The sequence below is a fragment of the Lepisosteus platostomus genome, chromosome 23 (genome assembly GCF_059453375.1).
Source record: "Lepisosteus platostomus isolate fLepPlt1 chromosome 23, fLepPlt1.hap1, whole genome shotgun sequence".
NCBI lineage: Eukaryota > Metazoa > Chordata > Actinopteri > Semionotiformes > Lepisosteidae > Lepisosteus > Lepisosteus platostomus.
Window position 1 is genome coordinate 12,589,246 of NC_142633.1, and position 17,895 is coordinate 12,607,140.

Genomic DNA, 17,895 nt, shown 5'->3' on the forward strand with positions numbered 1-17,895 from the left:
GTGTTTGATGAAAATTTGACTTAACCTGCTTGACTGAGGGCTGACCCCTTACATACACAACAAAGACAACACCTATGAGTATTTATAATACAAGTGTGCAGTAGAGCTTCTGTATTCACCTGACCAATGAATACAGATTTCTTGAGTGTGTGAAGGAGTGGGACAATTTAGTGTGAAGTAAAAGTGATTTCTTCTGTAACTGACTACCTAACAGTTTTGCAGTGCTTCTGCAGGTCAGCTCCTAATGAATACCACTGCGAGGCACTCCAGAGTTGGCCCGCCCCTCTGGTAGTGAGGTGGCCAAGCCCAGCCCATCTCCTCATATGCATTAGCTGCAAAGTGTCCACTTGTATTCTTTTTATTTTCATTGAAATAATAAAAAAACAATGGAGAAAAAAAATGAATGAACGCCCAGTGTGGGTGTTGGGCTGCTGGAGCTGAGGAGTTTGTGATGCGTTTTGCATCTCCAAGAATTCTACCTAATACTGTATAACTGAGACCCCTTTTCAGTGCCAGTGAATCTGAGCCCCGTGTGAATCTCAAACATTCTCCTTAAGAAAGAACATGGATATATACAGTATATACTGTATGAAACATCAGAGCACTGTGCCAGGACTGTTCTGAAGCACCAGGTTGGCGTTTTGTAATTGTGTGCAAATGTCTTGCTGTACAAATCATTGCCTTAGCTGAGGAGGCCTGCTGGTACACTATGTAACGTGGAGCATCTTCACAGTACAATACAAGCTGATGCAAATGTGAGAGGCAATGATGTACAAGAGGAGTGGTATGAGCACAGAACAGATCACATGTGGCAGCTGACACCCCATGTGTTCCCCAGCTTGATTAAAGACATTTTTGTATCTGTAATTTTCCAGCAATCAGACAAAGCAAGGTGCATATTTCTCATTACTGAATTGTTTATTCTGAGGTACGATTGATTGTTTTTCACACTACTCTTTGAAAAACACCTTTTTTGGACAATGACACACGGGCAGAAGATGGACATTTCCTGTTTCGAACTGTTCCTGAAATCACCAGTATTCTGCTTCCCTCGTCTGTATTCCTCTGCCCCAGAGTAAAACAGATCTCGTACCAGAATGCCATTATGGAGGTGCTGCTTCTGCTGGCCATTCCACACATGTCAAATACAGCCCTGGGTCAATGCAATAGGATCACTAGAACATGTGCACCTGCAGCTGAAAACAGAGTAGGTCCACAATTTGTTGCTACGTTACATTAACAATAGAAGGATTGATCCCACATCTCAGAAAAAAATGAATGAATCTGTACGTTAAACAGGTGTAGCTGGGCCAGCAGAACCTCAAGGAGAGAGCAGGTCTGCAGGAGGAATGGGGGAGCAGGGACAGAGAGGAAGAGTATAACAGAGCCTCTCCACCGCCCCCTCTCTTAGAGCAGTGTCACCGAGCTCAGGGGTCACCGGGTCAGCAGGAGGGGTGATCCTGCCACAGGACCCCGCTCTTTACAACCAGCCCACCATCTGCTGTGCTTTTTGTAGCCCAACAAAGGAGGTTTTTAAACAGCCAGGCGTGAAAGAAGAGACTAAAGTAGAGAAGAAAGGCGCATGGCACACATTTCCACACACTTGCGGTGGGGCCCGTGCGCCGCTCTTTGATTTATAGACCCCCAGTCTTCCTGAAATTGGGAGCAGCAGAGGTTTCCATGACAGCTGCGGGCTTCTGTTTCAAGTTTATGAACATCCAGATCATGTGGAGCCTCTGGTGTCTGCTGTAATAATAGAAGATTAATTGGTTTGCAAAAAATGGTTACAAAAGTAATTAAAATTGTAATCTGGAACGTCTTCAGCTGCTTGCTAGTGTAATAACACACAAATAATGTAAGATGGGGACACAATTCACTGAGCCCAAGTTTGATTTTTTAATGAATTAAACAAGGACAACTTTTTAAGAACACTGAAGTTTTAATCAACAGATTTCAAATTATTTTATTAAGGAACCTTTTCATAGTAAGCTTATACTAAGAGCAGTCATCAAGGTTTACTACAGCTGGGGAATTCCACGCGTGTATTTCACATTTTACAATGCTTAACGCACCTATTACTCAATTCTTCATGACTCACAGACTTCATCTAAGTATCTTGCTGTATGTAACAAATGCTTTTGCATATATTTAAAATCTTAACTTCTCAAACTCACTCCTCACTGAGGTAATATTGCATCTATCTGCCATAAAAGGCAGCATCTCCAAGTGTAATGGTATGTTGTCTGTTCAGCGCAGAGATTTGGGAAATTCCTGGTGTGAACAGCTTGGAATAGAGACGTGCTCTCACCTGAAAAAGCAAACCAGTGTGTGTGGGCACACAGCGGGGCTGTGACCAGTGACCAGAGGCCGGGCTGTCATTACAACAGAATGACCTGCTTATTGAAAGGAGTTTTTTATTTTTTAACTTTGAACACCTTAAACCAGCAGTGCAAAAACACACCAAATACTAAGTGAATATGGATTTTAAATACCTGCTTTCTCCCTGGTATTAGAATAGACGGATGAAGATACATCCACATCCACATCCACATCCACATCCACATCCACATCCACATCCACAGAACCAAGAGGACCAGGAACTAGGAAAGTACCCTGTTCTTAAGGGCAGTGCAACTTTAAAGGGTTCTAAGCAGAATTTCACCCAATCATCTTTCAACACCCCTTCACTATTCCGCATCTAACGCAATTCCTTCGGTGGGTAAAGGCGGGGGATGAGGCTGCTGACGTTCACGTGGTGCTGTCAGGGTGGGCACGGTCACGTGGAGAGAGTCAGGCTGCCGTCACATGGTTTGTGTTTGCAGCTCTGCCACGGAGGGCGGAGACCGGGAAGTTCAGAGAGAGAAATTACGGTACTGTACTTTTATATGATTTCTGTTTGGACGCAAAAGCAAAAAAGGCTGAGTGGGAGTGGATAGACACTCGACAAGAGCATGGAAATTCCAGCCATAAATCTTAAGGTAAATATTAAAATTTGGATTGTTTATAGAAGTGCATGAACAGAAAGACAGAAAGGTCTGTTAAATGAACGTCAACGTGCAACTGCTTTCTGTTTCTGTAATTTGCATTCAGTCAGTTCAATCTGATAAACCGTAGGAGATAATTAGTGGCATTTCTTATCCTGTCTTCAGCAGAAAACTGTTGATTTCCTAGATTAAACTGTATGTTGTAGAACATTTCATCCTATAAATGAAAATAAAAGTTTGTTTACGTGTAGTTCACGCTAAAAGTACACACAAGCTCCAAAGGGCTTATCTTCTGTACATCTCTACTTTTAAATGTAGAGCTCACACGTTTAGGAGAACTCATAAATCCAGAACACAAGAAGTGACAATTTTGCGATCCGTCCGGGGGCCTGATTTTACATCTATGCGAGTGGCGCTGAATAAACTCTTTGCCACTACCGGATTATTATTTTATTATTAGGTTTTGGATAGCTGTAATGAACCTCTGTCTGCCTCTCCCCACAGGCAATTATACTGGTTCACTGGCTTCTGACAGTATGGTAAGCGGCTTGATTTTTTTTCTTTTCAAACAGCTGAGGAATTTCTCCGGCTGCCCTTCTGCCGTTTTTAACTTTTGGAGGAGGGTATATGCACTTTCTAACCTTCCACTACCCCAACCCGAAAATAACTTTCTTTGCTTTTCAAGACTGCAGTGGTGCCTTCTCTAGGTTTTCTTTCGCTGCCCAGAGTTTTCGTGTTAACACCCAAAGCAGTGAATGATATCCTTTCCCTTTTCTTTTAAGTAAGAAAAGTAAGCATGTTGATTTAAAAAAATATATATATTGTAAGACCAGTCAATATGGGTTTATTACAAATCCTTATTATAGTTTTGAGGTTCAGAACTAAATATTTATTGTATGTAATATGTGTGGTTTTATATTGATAATCTGGATTATTATGGATTTAGGTCCGTATTCCTTAAACACTTTCTGTTGTGTACCTAATTCAGTGAATTTGCTAAAAGAAGAGAAGATTTCCCACATTGAGGAAGAAACTTTGGTATTTCTGACAATATGTATAGTTTACCATAATGGAAAAATGCAGAAACTAAACATTGCATTATTATTTTACTATTTGTATGACCCTAACCACTTTTTAACTATTCTCTTGTGTGGTTTATGCATCTAATGAGAAACATAACCGTCGGTTGTCGATTAAGAAAGCCTAGACTGAAAGTGAAGTTGAATTGAGCTGCAACAGGAAAGTAACGTGACTCAGTTCTCTGCTGTTAAAAAGGAAACAAGTTTACACAATGTGTGTTTTGCAAAGCGTTGTGTCCACTGTTACGTACAAAGTTATTGGTTGTAGATGTTCTGGGAGTTTTGATGAAATAGTTACAAGAATGGAACTCCACAATAAGTTAAGGAGCCCTTTTTACAGCTTATTACTGTGTGGTATTCTTAATTTCTCAGTATGAAAGGTAGGTCATACAGCACAGTGACAAAATGGCACAATGAGTATGCTTGCAGTTTGTGCCACTCATAGAGAAGCCTCTGAATTATTCATATTTTAAAATTTAGACTAGCAAAATGTATGAGTATGAATAGAAATTCATAGAAATCAATGGGTTTTTTTGTAGCAATAAAGGCTATTAGCATCAACACACAGTAAGACATCTGGCTCTGGGGTTGTTGTGAAGCGAATGTTGAAGTAGAGCTGTCCTGTGCTGGTCTCCAGGGCCTGTATGTACATCTGGCTGCCTTCATCCTACGCTTGGGGTAACTTCAGTGTCCTGGCAGTGGGCGTCTGGGCTGTCGCTCAGAGAGACTCCATTGATGCTGTACTCATGGTGAGTTGGAAGACTTCCACATGCTCCCTTGAAAACGATGCCCCATATTTGTTTTTTGACAAGTTGGGGAATGCACCCAATCAGCTAAGATGACACCTTTTCACGGCAAAGCCTTTGCTCCAAATTAAACCTGCATTGTTGTACAACGGGTTAAAAGGAAGACAGTGTTGTGAATGTGTAGCAGCTCAGAAACACACAGCCCACATGGAGGAATGCGGCGACCTCTTGAGATATTGCACCATTTAACTTTACAGGAATCAGGACGTTGTCCGTAAGACACACACTGTAATGCATTACGCAATGTGGTGGATTTGGTTTTAATTTGCTTTCCTACGGTTTAAAAGTTGCACTTCGGTCAGCTTCCTGTAATGGCCTTTAGCTGTTGTGTTTCCCAGCGTGATTCCCAGTGCTTACCTACCTTGTCCTCTTTCCCACCCACTCCCACGCCTTCTCACAGTTTCTGGCCGGAATGGCGGTGACGATATTGACCGATATTATTCATCTGGGAATTTACTACGCCGCAGTGGAGAGCGGCACGCCCCCCGGATTGAGGGACACGTTCCGCTTCTGCGCCGGGATGGCCATCCTCAGCTTGCTGCTCAAGCCCGCCTCCTGCTTCTTCGTCTACCAGATGTACCGGGAGAGGGGAGGCGACTGCAACGTGACCTTCGGTAAGCACAGGGCCTCCTCTGGGTCGGGGCCTGGCTGTGGGTCTGCTCCCGAGCCTCGGCCTGTTCTCATGCAGTCGTTGAGACAGGTTCTTTCATTTCTGTTTGGTATTAAGAATTTGACACCTACCAAACACTGCTGTGGATTGTAACAGGCCAAACAAGTTGAAGGAGTTTCTACTTGAGTAGGCCTGACTGCAGACGCTACATTTCCCTTGAACTCAGAAAGGATTTTCTGGATGCTTTGTACCTTAGAGCAGTGTTTCTCAATGTTTTCCACCCTGCAGCAGACTTACCTAAACAAAATAAAATACCGGGCACTCTGCCCCACCATCACACTCATACACGTCACCAACCTGGTGGTATTATTCATGTTATAAACTAAACCGTCTTCAGTGTTCAATCAGAGTTTGTCTCTGAGCAAATAGCCTTCTCGCCCTGGCAGGAACTCCCGATGGTGTCGAATGGAGCTCCTGCTCCACTGCTCTCATTTTTTGTGTGTTTATGCCTGTTAAAGTTGAAAAGCACGTATCGCAGGCGATTGGCACCTGAACAGTCCTAGCGTGTGGCCTCCTGTGTCAGATGCACATGAAACGCGCAACTTGGGTGACTCCGGAGAAGCAATAGATGAAAACATTATTTTGTTCTTCTTTTTCTTTCTCTCATATGTGACTTTTCCAAAGTTCAGCAACACACCTGTTAATAGAGAAATGCTGCCTTGGTCTATGGAACAGCTTTTCTATACAGTTTGGAAACATCAGCACAGCCCCTTTTATTAATATGCAGCACACTTTGACATATTGTATATAGATCATTAAAGGGTAAGTGTTGGAGATTTCTCTAAGGAGAGCAAAGTAACAATTACTTTTCCTATTCTTCACACTTCACACCAACACATTGCACATTACTGGGACAGTAATGTTACACTGTAATACTTTGTGATGATCTGAGGTTTTCTAAACATTTCTGCTTTTATGTGAAATCTGCCTTTGTCTTCGAAACAAATATTTTAGGGAAATATGATATATACTCTTGCACAGTCCTTTCTTTGTAAATATCATGCTTTTCTAAGGCTTTGTGAAAGTGAGAGAAAAATATTGCATATGTATACATTTTTTATCTGGTTTAGAACATGTCAGTAATTGCACAAATTTTAAGATGTAGTTCATGCTTTGAAATGGCCCTTCTTTCACTGTTTTCTCAGCTTTTTCAGACGATTAATCTCTTTCTTGTCTGGACAAATAGGGGGTATCCTCACATATACTGTACATATGATATTAGATCAGGAAACAGACAAAGAAAAATACTGAAGAACTTGTCCTAGAACAGGATTTGGACATTTGCTGTTTCATGGTACAGTTGTGCTTCATTTTTGTACATGTAAACTGTGCTCAACCTGCAAGCATCTGCTCTTGCCCCCTTTGTGGTTTTTCTGCAGTGAAGTCATTGCCCAGTCGCCTTGCACTCATACTGTGGCGCGTTGTTAGGATGGGGCTCAAGAGAGGGGCTGAGTCTTGTTTAAAGCCATCCGAACACAGTGCACTGTTTGCAATCAGCCTAGACCAGAGTTTGTGCTTGAACACACCCCTAAATCATAACTAAGTGGATAATGGAAAACAGCAGTGTCTATAAGCTGTAATTGAACCACCTTATAACTTCACAATTAACAATAAGAAAACTTTAAAGAAAAGGTCTTTTCATGAAAAAATGAACATGATTATGTGAATCATATGCTTTTATTACCAAGTACCATATACATAACATGAACAGGCAAACAATTAACAAAACTAAGTGCGTGTTGGTTTTCAAAAGGAGCTGTTTAATTATGTAAAAGGAACAACAAAAACACACCTGCCAGCCAAGTTAAAGTCTCACAAGTGCTCAGTACTTGGGAACATGTACTGTAGGCTATTGTGTTTAGGAGCCCCAGTACTGCTTCTCAAAAACATTTCCTCCATCAGTTTACACTGAAATCAAGTGTCATACTGAGCGATGTTTCCTCATCTATTCTTTACCATAGTGGGCCTGGGAATTAATATTGTTGTATTGTGCATAGTAAAAAAATGTTAACGGTCATCTGTGTCATCGCAAAGCATCTGTTGCAAAATCTTTGGAGTTTATACAGTTTATAGTATGGTACTACAGTTAATTAATTTTGCATTTTTATTAAGGTAAAGATTATTACTGACAAACTGTGTTGCCTCCTCTCTAGTTCCTTATCTGCCTGCAGCTTTTTATAATTCTGTTTTTTCACTGGATAGTCTAACATGATATCAAGACAACTGTGGCATTAAGACTATCATGTTTCTGTAACATGATGATAGGAGCGCACTGCTCTATTGTCACTACAGCAATGGATTTCTGATCTTAGAGCTTTAATTTTGATTTAATTTACAAATCACAACCAATTACATATCGAGAATTGGCACAGATTCATCACATACTCTAATCTGTCTGTATGAATTTACTGCAATGTGCTTCCCAGAATGTGGGTTATTTTCTATTTTATTAATCTGAACTGGTTGTGTCGGTTCAGCACATAACATGCTGGACTGCTGCATTAATTAAAAGCTGCTTAGAAACCAAGGTGGAGGCTGCTGTATTAAAAAGGGTTTCAGTTGCCACTAGAGAGATCTGACATGATTATAACCCTTATGGGATACCCTATAGTGAGCATTTCAGCAGCATTTCAACAACACAGTTTCACATATAAAAAATGGGTGAATATTACAATATTAATCAAACTGTTTTACAGCTATTGATTTGGTAATTTATTAGTTTATTAAGTTAAGATAATTTATTTAAAAAAACATCACTATAATGTGCTCATGGTAAGCTAAAAGATTAGATTTCAATGAAATAACACAAAACATTTAAACAGTCCTGTTGCTCAAACATAATATAACAGAGGCAGGTAATGTTACGGTTCTAATAAAGGGAGCACATTCTCTAAAGTGCCATTGTCACATACAGTTTACTTTCATGAGCGAATCGGTGAAATACAGTGGACCTTTTCCATGTAAAGGCCACAAAGTTCACTTTGTGAGTTAAAGAATCAATTGTCTGAAGGTCCATAACATAAGTTACCTAGGAATAAGGATGGGTAAACACTCCCGTGTCTAGACGTTTATTTTGCACCTCTGAGTCGAGTCACACCAGGAACAGTGACACGAGTTGCCATCTTCTTATCCTTTTGGGTTCCTTTACAGCTTCAAAAGCAGGAAGGTTTATTTTATTAGCTTGGCCCACATTTGTAAGAATTTGACTTTTCCACAGTTCTTTCCTGTGGGCATCCCAGAGAGAACTACCCTGGATTTTGGTCATGGTAAAGGCTGTTTAAAATCCAGTTAGTGATATTTTTGTTTATGCTTTTTATTTGTTTTCCAGGATCTAAAACTTCTAAGTCAACATATTAAAGGAATGTTGATGTAAAGCTGAATGATTTAGGTTTACATGTTTTTGCAAGAAGTAAGATATCTTACATATTTTGATTCTCGCCTCTCTAAAGTCAGTTACTAGCGTAAGATTAGATTATTAAACATTAAATGCTGGCATGTCTTCTACAATTTGGCCAGGATTTGAAAACGTTTTTAAGCAAGACAAGTAGATGGAAATGTATTATATGAGTTTCAAACTAAGTAGTTTCTTGTCATGTGTTTTGGAACATTGTGGTTTCCACCTCCAGCTGAAAGAATCAGAGATGACGGTTTCGGAATGAACCGATCAATCACACTTAAGGCATGTGGTGTCATTTCATAGTTCAGTTTAGAAAAAGAGTTTTCCTGTTTAAGTTGCATTGTTCCTAGCCCCCTCAGCTTGTCTGTACCTCCTCTGTTTCTGTCTCTCTGCTTGCTGATTTGTTTTTTTTTCTGTTTCTTTCCTTTGTACCCGTTCCCTGTATGTTGGCCCTCAGACTTGGAGACCTCAGTTGACAGCCGGTACACGACGGACAGTGCCGACAGTGCCCCTTTTGGTCGCCGATACTGATCCCTGCCCCTTCCCTCCTACCCCCTCACCCCACCCCAGGCGTTTTCCCAGCTCCCTCCTTTTCAAACCTGCCATCTTCTTCTTCAGCCAGCGAGCCACACCTCTGACTTCCTCTTCCCCAGAAGTCCTCCAGCTTGTCCAGGACGTCTTCACAGTGTCCAGGAGTGAAAACACCTGCCTTTCCCATTTTCCTCCCTCTGGGTTGAGTTCTGCACCTCTTCTGTGAATCTAAACCTCAGAGTTGAAGTTCCTAAGACCTGCCACCTCCCCTTTCAAGCCCACCAACACATTTCTGATTACAGAGCCAGCATCTAAATGACCAATCAGAGAGCTTGTTTGGTTTCTTACGTCCATTAGTTTCCAATCTATTTCTGGTCCTGATCTTATTTCATTGCCTGTCTTTTTATCATTCTGTATCTTACAAGAAAAAAAACTGAAGCCTTGGTAGGGAGAAAACTAGTGGTCACTTTTCCTTTTTTGCCTGTGACATGTCATTAACAGGAATTTGGCCAAAGGTCTTTTCTTTGTATATGTTTGTTTTGTCTGTGTGGGTGTAATCTGTTGTGTAATTGTCTTCGCTTTTATAACAGATAACAAAAGTGTGGAATGGGTGGGTTTGTCGATATTTATTATGGTGTTAATAGCATTATAAATGTATTTTGGTAACAATATTTTTAAAGCAAATGTTTATTTTTAATAAAGATTATTGCTCATCAGTACTTTAATTTAAGGATGCTTTTCATGAATGTGGCATGTTTTTTTCTAAATCTTTGTGTTGTCTTTTTTTAATTTTTTCATTTTTAAGTTGCAATGAAACCAAGGACGCATCCATATAAAAGGGAGTTCAGTCCATCTTGTTAATTTGGTGGTAGTTAAGTGAATATAAACCCATCCAGCTGCTTCTTGAAGGAGTCCTGAGTTAGGTCCTCAAGCACTACTTTCACATACCTGCGATTCTTTTGTGTAAAAAAGGGTTTCAGTTCAATCCCTTTTACTCTCCACTACGGCATTGTGTCTCTACTGATCCTGAAGTTGTCTCTTGCATAGACCTTTCTCTTTCTGTGCCTCTTACAATTTTATATACCTGGGTCAAACCTCCTCTGTCCCCTTTGTTCTTGAGTGAAGAGGTTTACATCATGCATCTTGTCTCTATACGATACCTTGAGGACAGGAATAATAGGAAGATGGCGTGCATATTGCATGACAGGCTCCCAACATTTCTAGGCTGGAGAAGTAAGACATAGCAGGGCTTTGGGGCTAGATCAATCTCATTATTTCTCTTTTACCAATGCTTGCTTTGCAGTGATGCTTTTGTACAAGTAGATGGGTCAGCGTTCTTCACCTTTGGAGCATCCAGTTAATATGAATTTAGGTCACATTATTATGTAAACTCATTGGGTAGGAGTGGAGACCTGGCTTGCCTTAATGGGTGGGAGTAAACATTATCATTTTGGATGTATCATCATACCCCAGCTAGGTTAAAGGATTCCACTGGGGAGATTTAAAGTACATTTAAATATAATTAATAGATTTGGACAGAAATACATGGCAGGTGCTTTAGGTGAACCACAGAATCCTTTTAAAAAAGGCTTTTGAATAAAAGGGAATTTATTGTGAAGGTAATTTGGTTAATTTCTTTTGTACTTGAATCATGACTCTGTAGTAATAAGTTTTAAAGCAAAATTAGGCTTCGGAACAATTGATACCTCAAGCCCACAAGCATTCTCTCAGTTGTTTGTTTGAAGTTGTTGGCTTGGGTTAAGACATTCAAACTCCTATTAAATGTTGTTACATTTTTCTCATGAGTAAAGTGGATTCATTCTTCTGTGTGAGGGAGATTCCTTTTTGATTCAGCGCTGGCTGGAGTATGTGTTGAAAATGCTGTTTAAATCATAAAAAACTGATTCATGTACAAATTAACATGAACAAATTATTAAATTGGATGAATTCCAGCTGCTCCGTAATTGCTTTGTTCACAAAAAAACTCAGCTGAAGCACACTTTCCAGGAACTCTTAGTACAAGGTTAGAGAATGACATTGGAGTTACCTCTGCTTCTCAGTAACGCAGTAGTGTCCTGGCACAATGTCCAGAGAACGCTATACACCCCAGACACCCACCTTGATGCTAGCAGTGCAAGATGTCTGGACAGTGCAGATTTGTTTGTGTGTGTGTGAGACAAAAAAGTGAGGAGCATTTCTCTAATGGTGACAAAGCTCGGTCCTCAGATCATCCTCTTCAGTGTGAAGAATGAAAATGCCGGGAATACTCCATTGTCCTGTTTCTTGTATCTGCGCAGGTTTTCCCACGATGACTCGGACCCGGGATTCCTACCAGTCCATAGACCAGCAAGACTCGTCTCCAGCTCCAGGCCAGCAGTCCGGGCAGGGGGAGGGGAGAGCCTACTGAGAGGGTGTACGAGACAGAGGGGGGCCCAGTGATGTGCTTTCTAAATTCCCAAATTCTGACTTTGGGCTGGTTTGTTGTACATCCAACACTGTTGCATCTTTTTAATATTTCATATAGTATTTAATCACGTGCCCTAAGATGTGATGTGTGCGTATAGTTATCTTTATTTTAACACTGCACTCTTTCACAAGCTGGTAGATTTGGCCTGAGTATCGCCACCAGATACTCACTTGAGGAAGGTACAGTACATAGTGTAACTACATGTTTTGGGTTCTACACTGAATCATTTTAAATGGCTAAGCCTTTGTTAGCAGGTCTCTGTCTGTGGTTCTGTTTTCATGTAGTTATTCATCTTGCGTATTAAAACCTCAGAACAGAACGTCATGACATGACCAGTCAAGCCCTAGGACTTCTTGAGAAGGAAGAACATGCTGAGAGAGAGCAGTCTGCAGAAAGTACACGTGTGCAAAACGAAAGGATGGTATTGTGCTGTTTAAGCTTCACTACATACTGTAGCAGGTGGTTGCTGTGCTTGGCTCTTCTTTACCTATTTGTCTTGGCCTTTGTGTTCGACTGCCGGTTAGCCCTGTCTGGGGATAGGTTTGTTGAACTTGTGAGTGGTAACTGCACAGTTATATTTCTGTGGAAGACTTAATTTGCCTTTATTTCCCTGTGGTATGTTTGTCAGTGCCAGATTTTCTCCCTTCCAAGCTAGCTGTGTGAATGAACTCCAGTGAAGCTGAGCACAGAGGATTTTTATGACTTTAGCCAAGTGCTTTGTAAGTGGACAGTTAGAGCTATTTGAATGTATTAGAGAAGTTGTTCAGCATTATCAAAGAGCAAACTGTACTAAAGTTTACTGAAAGTTTTAATGTTGTAATTACAGAAAACTTAAAATCAATGGTGTAGTTCTTCAGAACCTTGTAGCACATTAGGTACTGACTTCAAATCCTTTGCACTAGGTTTTTCTTTGCAGCTGAACTGATGGCAGACACTTAAACTGGTCTGTTTTTTCCCAGAGCTGTAAATTAAAATGACATATTTTACTCTTGGAGTAATGCGGAGATCGGAGTTTTCTTCGAATGTTTCAGAATCCTCTAACCTTGAGTTTAAGCTACAGGTGGAAAGTTGAAGACATTGGAACAGGAACAGTTTCTGACCTGCACTAGACAGAATTTGCTAATCTGTTATACTGTATCATTCCCGCCAGGCTGAGGTGCAGACAACTACGTGCTAATTATCTCAGCAAAACAAACTGCTTCTGATCATGAACCAGAGGACAGCATGGGCCACAGTGGGCAAATTGTAATCAGAAGCAGTTTAGTGATTTGCTGTTGCACTGGTTCACTTGTCTTCTCTGGCCTTCAGTGCAGTTACTCAGTTATATGAGAGTGAAGGACAAGGTAGTTGGGTAGATTTGCAGAGGGCCTATGCAGAAGTAGGAGGCCACTGCTGTCTACAGTTTCAGTCTGAATAGAGATTCAGGGACCTGTATCTTACTGAAATATTGTTGTCTGGCCCATTTATGTGTCTATATTCTCTTTCCTGGAAGCGAAAGTATTAGCAGTGTTCTCTGATCATTTGCGAACTACCTGTTAAGGTTCCTTAGTGCTGCATATGAACCTACTTGATTCATCTTTGCCACAAAAGCATAAAAATGTAATCTAGTAAATTTGGTATGTGCCTCTGGTTTCATTTGTCAGGTGCACATTAATATTACATGCTCCAGTAACCGTAACATTAAGTAACTTAATCTGTATTACTTCATTTGTTGCAATTGTTTATCCTTCCTTTTTGATCGTAGTGTTGCAGTCCACATAGTCTGCTGACAGCAAATAATAAAGGTTTGTCCCACTCCTGAACAAGCCACAGGGAATTAAAAAACCTCATCAAAAATATTGCTCTACTTCTTTCTCCCAATAACATTGTTCGGCCCTGCTTGTGTACTCCTGAAAGAGTAGGCTGAAGCACGTTGAAAGGGTTTTGTAATTTCTTTCAAAATGACATCCCGCTCCCTTTCAGCTGCTTGTGTTCAATTTAATACACACATACCTTAACTTATTTCCAAGTATGTTTTTCTCTTTGATGAGCAAGGTACAGTATGTTACAGAGCAAGAAGGAATAATCTTCTCGGCGCTTTGATTTTCGGGTTGAGTACTCTTCTCTTCTGCTCGTTCTCATCAAGCACATGGAATCTTATTAATGGAAGGCTGATTCTCAGGGTCCTGACCTCCTTAAATGCACTGCATTTTAAATTTAGATTCCAGCTTGCCTTGGTCTTGTTTGTTTTTCATCTTACATTAGTGCAATTACTGGTTTCCATAGGAACAGTGTTCTGTGTGCACATGAATGGTACATTTGCCTGCTTTTGCTTCATTTGTATGTATTTAACTTTGGGGGGAAAAAAAGCATTGTTTGCTTTTTTAATTTGTATTAATAACCGCCCAGTTCCAAATGCCTGCTGTGAGGTTTAGTTTAACTCGTTCGGGATGAGAAGCTTTGCTTTCAGCAGAGCATTTGTCTTCGTCCAACTGTTCTCAACAGCAGAGACCACTTGAGTTCTCAGGAGCAGACCAAGATTCCCTGGAAAAAATATTTTTTTCATAATCCATAAAATATGACATTCTCACTCGAAGAAACGTTTTGCACTCATTGTTGGAAAGGCCTTGACTTATAGATTGTCATCGGGCTATTCAGTATTGCACTTGAATAATTTATTACTATTGTAATGTTTTCATTACGAACGCATGGAGTTGTGGTGCAGAATGAACCCAAGCCTGCATCGGAGTGATTCATCCACTCTCTTCACTTCACAAGTTATCCACTCTGTCGCCTCTCTCCAGAGAAACACTTTAGCTTGTCTGAAGGCGTCATCCATTTCTGCCACCCATATGTTGCTCAGGATTTTTTAAGCGCAGCCAGTAGTATGATTGAGGGTTTTGATTGTCCACACCCTGAGAATTATAGTAGGTCAGGGGGATCTCAGTGCACTTTGGAAAGTGAAATATTGTCTTCAAGGACTGAAGCCTTTTCAAAGACACCGTTTGTCGTAGGCATACACAGCTTTTTAGCGATGTTGAGGTTACAGTAAACTAATGAAGAAGGTCTGCCTACTGCTCACCATGCATAAAGAGACAGAATGTCAGTTATTGACTGCCATGCTTGCAGGTTGATGCAATGCTTATACACAATTCAGGGGTATTGTATGTGGTTTCTAAGATCCTTTTATATGTCTCAGAAGAGAAAGTGGGTAGTTATGTTCTTGCTTCTCTTGCCTGTGAAAACACATTACTATTAACCCAAGAGAGCTTTGCAACACAGATGCCCTCTGTTTCCTGCCTAAAGAAAATAAATGTTCCAGGAGTTTGATTTATCTTCTTTAATGGGGATGAGGCAATGACTTAACAGATTGTCCTCTTAACTGCCACATTTTTTTCATGCTTTCCCATATCCCATAAACAGCTTGACTGCAGGGCTTGGCTAATGTATTTTTGCAGAAAGCATGAAATTCCAAATGTGTCATTTTCAGTAGCTGTTGCAGTCAATGGGCTGTTTATATAGAATGCACATTTTATTTTTTTGCAATGAGCAGATTGTATCTTAAAGGAAACTCTTCATTTGATATGTTCCTTGCTATTTAGCATGTCATGATTGTTCCAAAAATTGCGTAGTGCTGAACGTTAGACAGAATTCAGAAGTATATGCAGGCAATGGGAGATTTTACTGCAGTTAATGAAATGATTGTACTTGCTTGCTTTTGATGCTTTTCCACTGACAAAGCTACAGTATGTTAAAGATTCTTTCTTCCACAGCGGATGTAAACTCTGTGCTTAAAAACTGTGTTCATCAACTAGCCCTGACTTTTGTTGTGTTTATATTCAAAATATATTACTTTTAATGGGAGGCAAATAAGATGAAGCAGAAGCTTTTAATGTGATTTAACAGAGCATGGTTAAGCTCACTTGTGAACAGATTTATTAATCTTCCTAGTTTTAAACAACATTTGAAACTAACATCTTTCTGTTGTTTTGTCGAGTTGTGCTTTAGCAAAAAGAAACCACACCATATAGTTTGAGGCTGACTCTTTGCTAGAAAAAAAGTTCATGATGTCTCAGATTATATTTCTCAATTGCTTCCATTATATATGTGCCTGGTATTCAAGGATCGTTTGATTTGTGAATTTTATCTGAGCGTTGTCAGTACTGTATTGAGGAATGCACTGTGTGTGGGAAAGCACTGCAATAACCCTGTTCAGGCCAAATACCTGAATCAGAAGAAAAGACAACTTTATTTGACCCCTAGGTCATAACGACATACGGTTTGTGTGCACAGAACATTCTACTTAATTGTGTGACTTTAAAGAAAACTTTTGTTTTTCTTTTTTTCAGACATTTGATTTTGAGTTTGTGATGGCCAGTTGGAGCTCTCATAGTGAGTTTCCATTTACCACAGAAAAGAGCTAACTGGACATTCCCGGCTAGGATGATAAACTTGTTATTTGGAAGTATTCATTCAAAACCTCAGGGACCGAGAGATCCCTTCTGTTCAGAAACTAATGTTAGAGCTGAATTCTGTGCATTTTCCTTTTCCTCTCTTTAATACTGTCTGACTCTGCATTCTTGTGCAATGCTTCAGTAATGTTAACGGATCCAGAATAAGTGTTTATGCAATAATGCAGGTCCCATATTGGCAAGATTACATGCTATATGGTGTTAATATATGGCAGTAAAGGCCTAAGGCTAGGTCATGTTGATCAGCTCAAATTTGTATAATTTCTCAAACATTTGTTCAGGCAGCCTTTCTTTGACAAGGAAGAGGCTGATGTTCCTGAACTGGCTGAGTGTCCTAATTACCATCACTGTGTAGGATACTGTGCAGTTTAAATCCAGTGAAATACTGGAGTTTTGGAACAGTGGGATGCTGGAATACTGTAGGTATTGTACAGTGTACTAGAATAGTATAGATTTCTGAAATGGTGAACCCCAGTTGTAATGAGATATTTTGTGAGAAAATGAGCTTTCCTTAAGTTAACTGAAATGTATTTATACTTTAAATAAAGTTTTTGTCACGAAACAGCTGTATCACTTTTTTTGTTGAGCAAGATTGATTTTCCTACATTTTTCTGTGTTTTTCCCACTCTGGTATTTTTATTTAAAAAAATGATTTCAATTCAATTTTTTGGTAGGGCTTTAAACTGTTGTTGCCTTCATCAAACCTTATTGTGCTAGACAGTGAATACTGTGCACAGAAGGGCTCTTTATGGCTTTGTGAATGCAGATCTTGGCTTCCTTGGGTTTTAATGACGAATCCATTAGTTGGGGAAAGCCATGCTTTGAATGTTAATTGTGGGGGCCGCGCTGCTGTATCCGACAAACATATCCTCCGCCTCGCAGTGTCTGTATGGCAGGCTCTGGGCCCCTCCTTCTGAAACTGACAGTCTGAGGTCTTAATTAATGAGTGAACATACTGTTAATAATTCATGTGCAAAGACAGTAATGAGTTTGCAATGCTAAGGTCAGAGAAAAGAAGGCCGGCAAATTAACAGGCCGTTGTTTTATTGCTGCTCCTGCCTTTTCATTGGTGAAAGGGGGCCTCCTCTCAGCCACAGTAATTTAACAAGGCACATGTGCATGGTAGCCTCAAAGTCCTCTCCAGAAATCCCACTGTTTAATGCACACTTGGTTACATTTCAGCTGGGACAACTGCAGTGATTCTAACTACTAAAGGCAATCCTTTAAAACATGTTATAAAACTGGTTGTTAATTACCTTGATCTTTATATTAAAAGGGGGTATATTAAATCTCTTTTTTTTTTTACTAAGCCTCATATTTATATTTGGCCAAATGCTCTTTTTTTCTGAATTTCCCCTTCAGTTGGTGCTGTGTCAACAAGATTTGCTCGTTTTGATAAGAGCTGAGCAAGAGCATCATTGACTTATCAGCGGGTGGCCTGCTGCCATTTGGGCTTATACAAACAGACTGACTTGAGCTTGTCTGAGTGTATCTTTTTCTGAGATACAAT

At 40.1% G+C, this 17,895-nt stretch overlaps 1 protein-coding gene and 1 long non-coding RNA gene across 4 annotated transcripts; one reads left to right on the forward strand and one right to left on the reverse strand.

The window, feature by feature from the left end:
- Window positions 1-897: 897 nt before the first annotated feature.
- On the reverse strand, window positions 898-2,712 carry LOC148642077 (uncharacterized). Its single transcript, XR_015929682.1, has 2 exons — window positions 2,493-2,712; window positions 898-1,746 (listed from the first exon to the last, which is right to left on the reverse strand). It is a non-coding gene; the product is annotated as an uncharacterized LOC148642077 (long non-coding RNA).
- A 5-nt stretch (window positions 2,713-2,717) lies between these two features.
- On the forward strand, window positions 2,718-16,947 carry agtrap (angiotensin II receptor associated protein). 3 transcript variants are annotated; one of them, XM_088617605.1, is made up of 5 exons: window positions 2,718-2,870; window positions 3,489-3,523; window positions 4,701-4,812; window positions 5,270-5,483; window positions 11,765-16,947. In XM_088617605.1, exons 1-5 carry the CDS (start codon window positions 2,733-2,735, stop codon window positions 11,872-11,874), a joined length of 609 nt encoding a protein of 202 aa, XP_088473731.1. In that variant the 5' UTR covers window positions 2,718-2,732; the 3' UTR covers window positions 11,875-16,947. The 3 variants fall into 3 exon arrangements, with proteins under 3 accessions (XP_088473731.1, XP_088473732.1, XP_088473733.1); XM_088617606.1 differs by lacking the exon at window positions 11,765-16,947 and adding an exon at window positions 9,394-11,730; XM_088617607.1 differs by having other exon boundaries at window positions 2,808-2,978.
- Window positions 16,948-17,895: the final 948 nt, after the last annotated feature.